Consider the following 9,246-nt stretch of genomic DNA (forward strand, 5'->3'; position numbering starts at 1 on the left):
TTTGTTTGTGTGAGATAAATGGCTCCTTTTCAACATGCCCAATATTTTGGTCTTTCTCAATTGTCTGAAAAATAAAGTAATCTTAGGAAAAATCTGTCTAAATTATTGGGTTTCTTATTTTTATTGCTATTATTTGAAGACCTTTACATTTATTTGGCCTATATCATTAATGTATTACTAATTTTTAAAATACAGTTTTATATTGCCAAGGGTTTGCCTTATTGAAGTCTTGCTGGTGGTTTGTAGAATGGAATGAGTGTTTGACATTAACATCTAGCCTTGAGTTATCTCTGATTTAATGCTTCAGAGTTATTAGATGATCTTTTGAGGACAGAACTTCATTTTCAAATTAACCCCGCAGGGAAATAGACCAACATCATTGAAAATATGTAACTATTTTATTTTATTATTTTATTATAATAAGCATGGACATAAAATAAATATTTGGTGAACAAATTTAATCTCTTCACTGAAATTATATGTTGTAAATGAAATACACCTTTATTATAAAATAAACACAATATTTAAAGAGTTAAAATTTGAAGAGTTAAAATATATAAACATTAATTGGTTCACAAGACACTGGAGATATTCAGAAGCATCCCATAGGGGTGGCCTTGCCCCACAACCACTTGTCTACATCTCCCCCAACCTCCACACTTATGACCCAATATTGGCATGTTAATACATGGGAAGTGAAGAATTGAGAAAATAATGCATATAATTCGAAGAAAACAAAATGCTTTATCCATACCTATTTATTTATTAGAGAATACAAAAGAAGGTACTTACTTTGGCCTGACTAACTGCCTGAATCATGACCTTGATTCTCCATTTTACTTAGAGTGTGTAGACCTGTGCAATGACTAAAGAATAAAACAAGGAACAGAAACCACTCCCTTCAACACCCAAACCTCAATTTCCTAATTGGGACTGTATTTCCTGTTGATGAGAATTGAGAGTTCATAGTATTCTATTAATGTGTCTTATCAAGACAGATAATTCTGTTTGCTTGTAGGTGCACATCATAGGTTCTGAAAGCATATTATTTTTCATTTATAAATTAGTTTCCTTTGAATATATAATTCTAAGCAAGTTTAACTGTATGTTAGATGCTTTAAAATCATTTTCTTAAATATCCTAACAGAAATCAGAGCTCCCTTCTCCCTAAAAGTGTTTAATTTCTAGTACATTTGAGTTTCCTAAAGGAGAAACAACTCTTTTCACTGAACAAACATTTTCATATTTTGATAAATTCAATTAAAAGTCCTTATTTGATGTCTATTATTTGCAGCTTATTTTAAAAAGAAAAAAAGTCATTATTTTAGTAGTTACCATGTTAGTATAAGAAATAATTTGGAGAAAAAATAAGTTAGTTTATATTTTAGAATATGTTTTATTGCTAGAGCTTATCAATTAAAATAGAATTCGGATTTCTTAACAGATAATATATGGTTGTGGACAAATAAAGAGTCTATCATTATACTAAGGATTATGGATATACTTGAGTTTAGACTACACAGATTGGAATGGGGATTATTTGAGTCCAGTAATAGTAAATGCATTTAATACACATGAGGTCAGAATGTCTAAAGCAAGTCATTTTTATTCCTATCACAGGTGACTACAATCTATATGCCCTTTAAACTTTTCATCTCAATTTAAAAACAGTCATAAAGCAAGTTCTCCTGCCTGACATACTTACAGTTTCTGGCAAGACTCTATAAAACACATTGATCATAACCCACAGTTTGAGTGAAAAGCAGGTGTTAGACATAACTGGTGGAGGTCTTACTAAGCACTGTCCCTTGTCCCTTATCTGTGTATGGCATAGGATGCCCAGTGACTTGATATCTGTTCTTTTGCTTCTTTCTGTTGCAACAGCAGAACCCACAAAGCAGACCCCCTCCAATGAAGAGGACAGCGGTAGTTGCCCAGCCAAGGAAGAGTGCCGCTCCCAGCTCTCGTTTCTGACCTATGTGGACAGCTGGGTTGTAGAAATCACTGATGATGATATTGGCTGTCCAGCACACTGGAATGAGAACGAAGATGCCCGTCAGGATAAAGAGAACTCCAGAAGTCCCCAGAAGATATGCTTTAACCCTCTCATTAGAGCCTTTGCACTGAAACTTCTTCATGCCGGAGATGCCAATAATCAGAGCAATCAGAGATAAGGCAACAGCTACACACATGAGGGCGCGGGCTGTGTCCAGGGCAGGTGGGAGAGCCAGCAAAGAATTGTAGAACTTGCACTGCAACCTAACCTTGACTTGTCGGATGCAGTTCATCCAGAGCCCTTCCCAGATTCTTTCAAAGACAATAATGTTGCTGCCAACAAAAGCTGATACTCTCCACTGAGGCAGAAGTGCTGTGGCCAGTGTCCCCACCATGCCGAAGAACCCAAGAACCAGTCCAGCGATTTGCAGCGGGTTAGATGCCATCCCCTCTGCTTTAAATACGGATCCAATCTGCAAGGGAAGCTGCTCACGACCCAGAACGGGGAGGCCTCTGTGAGACTTCAGCGACCTCTGATGATGCTCGCCACTGTTAGTGCCCAGAACAGTTTAGTCCAAACCAGCAGCAGTGACTGAACGTGGCTTAACTAGAAGTACCTGTTGTACATGCATTCTGCCCTCGTACAGTCACATTCACTTCATACTACGTATGAATTACTTACTAGTCATATATAATTGTTTCTCAGCCAATAAGAACCTAGCCAGAGGTGTGCCAAGAAATACTGCATTCAGCGTTAATATTTCTCATATTATTATTGTCTAAGCAATGCTGTAATTATGTGTCAAAACTTCCATTGTGGATTGCTAATTATAGAGTTGAAAACTTCTTGTCTAAAAATCACTCTGATATAAAAGTATAAATATATGTGTTAAGCCACCGCAGAAGAAAACACCAACACCTTGCCAGTTCTTTGGAGAGCGTTTGCAAAACACTTTGGACTTCAGATGATCTATTATTTTCTTCTAATCTAAGCCACCTCTCTTTAATATGGTTCATGAATCCTGGTTTTAATAATGACTTCTTGAATCAAATAAATGTTCATGTATTATTTTCAAGACTTCTACTAAAATCACTGATACTTTATGAAAAGAGGCATCCTAAGCAAGACATGCAGATTTCATAGTTTATTTCTAAGATCCAGAAAACAAGAACAAGGAGAAGCACTTCTTATTATTGAATTTACTGGTAATTATTATATTATCTGTTGAGTAACAACTTTCTCTCTGGTGAAATAATGTTTAGGTTATAAATGTTCATTAGATGTTTCTTCAACAGCAGCTTGGAATATATCATGTTTATCAAAGCCAAAAATGTATATTCCATTTTTATGGAGCAATATGAAAGTGGCCCTTTGGATTAGATGTGTAATTACTTAAATCCAGGTAACAGAAAAATTTTTAGAAATGGAAGGCAGCTTCAAAGTCATCAGGCTTAAGTTTCTCATTTGCTAAATGAGGTATGTGAGGTTTTCAGAGCACCTGGCTAGACTAGCTGCACAGTAACTGATCCAGGAGTAAATATGGTCTCTAACTTATGATGCTTCCCTCTTCTTTCTAGTCTGACTCAAAAACAGGAGGATAGAAAGGAATTCATAAGAATTTTCATATGAATGGGATTAAACCTGAAATTTAGTGCTATCCCTTTGATAGTTTTCAAATTTTCAAAGCAAGTAAAATTCAATTGAGATGGTTTCAAAATCTGAGAATCAAGTTGTCTTTTTTTTTTTTTTTTTTGCAGTACACGGGCCTCTCACTGTTGTGGCCTCCCCCGTTGCAGAGCACAGGCTCCAGATGTGCAGGCTCAGTGGCCATGGCTCATGGGCCCAGCTGCTACACGGGATGTGGGATCCTCCCGGACCGGGGCACGAACCCACGTCCCCTGCATTGGCAGGCGGACTCTCAACCACTGTGCCACCAGGGAAGCCCCAAGTTGTCATTTTTGATGGTCACATTCCTGCCATGGTTCAGACATGAGATGGGAAGTAGGCTTAATTGGGGAAGTGTGAACTTTTCCTCTTTTTCTTTCACATTCTACTGCAAGAAATCCATTCCAAGGATGAAAACTATTTGAAAGCAGGCACACCAAGCATGCTCCAGGTGGGAGGCCTTACAGTTTCCAAAAAGTCCTCCATTTTAGTCAAATATAAGTCAAGAGATGATAGGTGGTCCAACACTATCCAGGTTTTAAAAACCCATTAATTTAATTAGAACATGTGAAAACTATTAAGTTTCCAAGAAGGGTGGTCCATCTATGTATGTATGTATGTATGTATGTATGTATGTATGTATCTGTCTATCTATTTATCTATCTATCTATCTATCTATCTATCATCTATCTATCCTTGTTGCTGATGTTGTTGCTTTCTTAGTACCGTCCTAGACCAAATAAGAACTTCTTCTCTAAGAAATGTGAGTCACTGAGGAAATAGATGACTTCTGTGTAGTTCATAGTTTCCTAACACCAACTAAGAATGAAGGGTTTTCTCGGCCCTTTGTTTGAGGTTGTTGAGACACAAGTTTAACCATTCCCACCCTGAAGGGATTTGCCAACACTATTGACTTATTACTTCTATTTCCTCTTCCTCATTCTACCTTACTTTTACTCCTGTCTTTATTTTGTCCTGGAATTTTCCAACTTCCAACTGTTTGATTTTTTATCAGACAGAACAATCTGGTCTGTATTACAGATAAACACAAGTAAGAGCATATGTTTACTCAGAATGTGGAGGCACATCCTAAGTATAAGTATAATATGAGAAACATAAATAATGCAGGAGCTTTAGTTTTTTTTTTCAATATTTTCAATATTTCATTTATTCAAAAGTACATAAATATGTTACATAGTACATCATATAATGTAAACCAAAGAGACAGAACTTGACTTGAATAATAAAACATTCTACTAAGAGAGAAAGACTGCTCACAAAGATATTTGTGCCCACCCAGGTCAGATTCCCTCGTATGCATCACAGAAGCACCGTGGCAGGGGATCAAAGCCAGCATACAAGTTACATTCATCACAGCATCGGAGGTTGGGATAAGACCCATTGGTGATGGCCGCAGTGAACTTGTCCTGGGTGACCATGGCTGGATCAATTTTTAAGGCTGAACAAATAGGTTCCTTTGGAACTCAGCTTCCCCAAAGTCCTATAGGCCCACCTCACTGTCCCCAAGGCTAAGGACACACTGAGAGCTCCCCAACTCAGGCAAGAGAAGATCAACTCAGCCTGTCCTCTGAGTGAACACAGGCAGAGAGACTCATTCACACAGTCTTCAGTCTGCAGTGCTTTGGAATTAGCCAGCGGAGGGTAAACTCAATGAGGTCAAGTGACAGCAAAGCAACACAGAGCCACCTGGCTGAGAACATTCTACTTATGAGCTCACAGCCCCAAACAGGAAGGCGAAGAAACCAAGATTCTACATGCACTGCCTTTGTCGTCTCAAACACTCCTGCTGTTCCTGACCTCACCCAGGGTGCGGCCATGGGGCAAGGAATGACCCTACTCAAGCACAGAACCCCAGGATCCCATCTGAGGGAGTGTTAGCCACTCTTACCCACATCACTCACTTCAATGCGTTGGTTACTTTGTAGTAAAGACAGAAGACAGCAGCCGCCAGCACAAGCACAGCCAAAAGGATACCGCCACAAATGCACAACATAATTATCCTGTTAACTTGGGAAGCTTTACCTAAGCAGAGAAGTGCAGGCAAGCAGTGAATGTGGTTTCCCTCCCCACAGCCACCTAGCAACCTCAATATGCTTCCTTCAGTGGAGGAAGAATGAACCCAAACCACAGATCCTTATGCGTGTAAAACACAAATGAATCTTCCTGGGGGGGCCCAGGACCCTAAGCTGGCCCAGAGACGGGGGAAAGGGTTCATTTCTAAATGAGATGGGACTGAAATGCAAAGTCCAGAGAGAAGGAGGGAAAGAAAGTGGGCAGAATATTTTTCTCTTTCACATGCAGTAAAGTGCAGCTGTAAATAACCAGCCTGCACTTGAGCAAATGGTTTTATTCCCAAACACCTGGGCCTCCTGAAATATGTTCCCTTTCAGAGTCAGAATTAAACTCTTGTCTGTACATCAGGCTTAAAAATCTTCTATGGCAATTATTAAGGGAATGACTTTTTTTAAATGTTATGTTCAAAAACACTAAGGATATACTAATCTATTTTGTAAGTGATATGTGTTTCAGGAAAAGGAAGCTTTCAATTCTCCCTCTGACAACTGCCATTTTTCCTCCTAAACGCTAAATCTTTCCAGGAAGTCCCATTTGTGTGGAAGAAGCAATTTGTTTAATCTGACTCCCTGAAACTGGGGAAAAGTGAGCCAGAAGAGAGGAATAAACAATCGAACTGCCAAAGCATACTTACAAGCATCTAAGCCATCAATGCTGGATAAATGCTGACAGGTTAAAAAAATTACAATTAAAATCAACTTCAGGGAGCAGTGCATCTTATCAGGAATTTCTCAAACGCTTAATTTGAGAAAGAAAATTCTAATTATCCTGTTAGGAGTAATTGCGATCTAAGTTTGAAGAGCTCGCTTTTAGAAGCACAGTCTCCACCAGTGCGACCAGAATGGACAACCACTGTCCATCTCCAACTTGTATGCCTATCAGGCCTTAGGCTGTGTGACATCACCTCTTTTGTCACCAGCTCTCTTTCATGGAGTTCTGAATTCCATTCCATGTTCAGATATATTTTAGCACCAATGGAAATGTGAATGCCCCAATACTATTTTAAATCATTTAATTTCAATCTCACCTTTTCAGATTTTGTTTCTCTCAGAGGACCATTTAAGGTTTGACTGTTAATCAAAAGCAAATTTGGGAGGGGGAAAGCGAATTTGGGATTTCAATAAAATAAAAAGACAGTGATGTGGGGAGGCTAATATCTGAAAATACCCATATCTAAAAGTACAGTCATAGAAGACTGGTTAGACTTTATGTTTTAGCAACACAATGAAATAGTATATACTTGTAGCTTTGAACGGGATTTGGATATAGGTTCACTGACTTCAGAATATTATCATAATTTATAGTTAAGACAAAAAGATTTCAAAAAGCAATTTGAAGAGGATATCTGTTCTAAATCGGGTTTCTGTGATTTCAAGGTACTCACACCAGCAAAGCTGGTTCCATTAAATGAGGGAATTACTTTAACTACAAAGGGTTATTCCTTGCTGCTCTGGCCAAACCCTGGGTGAGGTTACAAACTGCAGGGGAGATATAACCCAAAATGGTGGCATAAGGTCTCTGAAAATTCTCTCCTCTGTAAAAACAATGAAAAATCTGGCAAAAAAAGAAATTGTCAGAACCAGGTTTTTCTGACTCTGGATACTAACTATAAGCTTTCAGCAGCTCAGGAAACATTTATTTAAGAACTGAATCTCAGTATTGAACAGCATGCTTTGTGGCACTGTTCCATCATTCACTCTCCAGCTCTATGGTAGCCTTATTTTCAATAGCCTAGATTCCAACGCAGCCACCAGAGGGAGCAGAACAGAGGTAGAGCCCTTTCAGAGTCTCATTCCCAAAGAACTGTCATTATCTGACTCATCTGCTCGTTTTCTGGAAGACGTCACTTGCTTGCAAAGCTATTTGCATTTGACCTAACTTGGAGTCTACTCAGTGCAAAAAGTCTTCTCCTCACAGAACTTTTGACAAAATGTTTTAACTTCCTGGCTCTTTGAGGCATTGGATTATTTGGGGCAACTGACAGACTAGCCGAAAAGCTTAAAGGAAAAGCTGGTAAATTAGATGTTCATAGGGGTTTGAACAGCTCTGACATATCTGTGGGAGTCTAGAAGTCCATGCACATGTATAGAGCTGTGTGCATGCAGGGTTGTGAGCATGCTCAAGAAAGACATGAGATGGCCTTATGCATTCAAACCTGGCTGACCTTGAAGCTTTTCCCAAGCAGGAAGTGAAGGCAAAGGCAGAGTTTTCAACTGCTTGACTGATACTGTTGAAGGCATGCCCCAGTAGGCACACAGAACCCCTTATGAAAGACTGGGAGGTATACTGGTTCCAGGCATTTAAGATAATCTTAAATGCTCAGTAGCCAATCATTAGCTGACTACTAAGCTAATCAACAGAGACTTCAGTGTCCACACACTATAAAGAATACAGACTTTACAATGAATTAGTTGAGAAAAGTCACTAAACAAACAACAACAACAAACCCTGGAGAATGGGGAGAACCTGATTTCTAGAGTTGCTATGTTATATTATTTTTTCTTGCTTCTTTTTGGCCATGGTGTGTGAGTTGCAGGATCTCAGTTCCCCAGCCAGGGACTGAACCCAGGCTATGACAGTGAAAGCCTGGAATCCTAACCACTAGGCCACCAGGGAACTCTATATTATCTATATTATTTTAAATGTGCAGTTCTCAACAAAAAATGAAAGATATGCAAAGGAACAAGAAAGCATGGCCCATAAAAAGGGGGAGGAGGGAAGCAGTCAATAAAAACTTTCCCTGGGGGGGATAAATTGGGAGATTGGGACTGATATATACACACTACCTTATATAAAATAGATAACTATTAAGAACCTGTGGTATAGCACAGGGAACTGTACTCAATACTCTGTAATGGCCTATATGGGAAAAGAAATCTAAAAAAAAAAAAAAAGAAAAAAAGAAAAGAAAAGAAAAAAGAGTGGATATATGTATATGTCTAACTGATTCACTTTGCTGTATAACTGAAACACAACATTGTAAATCAACTATACTCCAATAAAAATTAAAAAAAAAAAACTTTCCCTGAAGAAGCCCAGATGTTGGCTCTACTAGACAAAGACTTTAAATCAGCTATTTTAAACATGTCCAAAGTAAACCACTTCTTTTTATTTTAATATTTATTTATTTATTTATTTGGCTGCACTGGGTCTTAATTGCAGCACACGAGATCTTCATTGCCACGTGCAGGATCTTTTAGTTGTAGCATGTGGGCTCTTAGTTGAGGCATGTGGGATCTAATTCCCTGACCAGGGATCAAACCCGGGACCCCTGCATTGGGAGCACGGAATCTTAACTACTGGGCAACCAGGGAAATCCACAAAGTAAACCACTTCTAAAGAACTAAAGGGAAGTATGAGAATAATGTCTCCTATAGAGAAGATCAATAAAGAGATAAATTATTTTTGAAAAGAACCAAATGGAAATTCTGGAGTTCAAAAGTACAATAACTGAAAAAAAAAAAATCACTGGAGGGGCTTAACAACAGATT

General features: G+C 38.5%; 1 protein-coding gene across 1 annotated transcript; it reads right to left on the bottom strand.

Moving 5' to 3' along the window:
- Nucleotides 1-1,769: 1,769 nt before the first annotated feature.
- CLDN17 (claudin 17) lies at nucleotides 1,770-2,441 on the bottom strand (the record flags this gene model as incomplete). The annotated part of the gene is made up of 1 exon (XM_082625343.1): nucleotides 1,770-2,441. One exon carries the CDS (start codon nucleotides 2,439-2,441, stop codon nucleotides 1,770-1,772), a length of 672 nt encoding a protein of 223 aa, XP_082481469.1.
- Nucleotides 2,442-9,246: the final 6,805 nt, after the last annotated feature.

Source organism: Mesoplodon mirus (assembly GCF_964341445.2).
Source record: "Mesoplodon mirus genome assembly, chromosome: 6".
Taxonomy (NCBI): Eukaryota; Metazoa; Chordata; class Mammalia; order Artiodactyla; family Ziphiidae; genus Mesoplodon; species Mesoplodon mirus.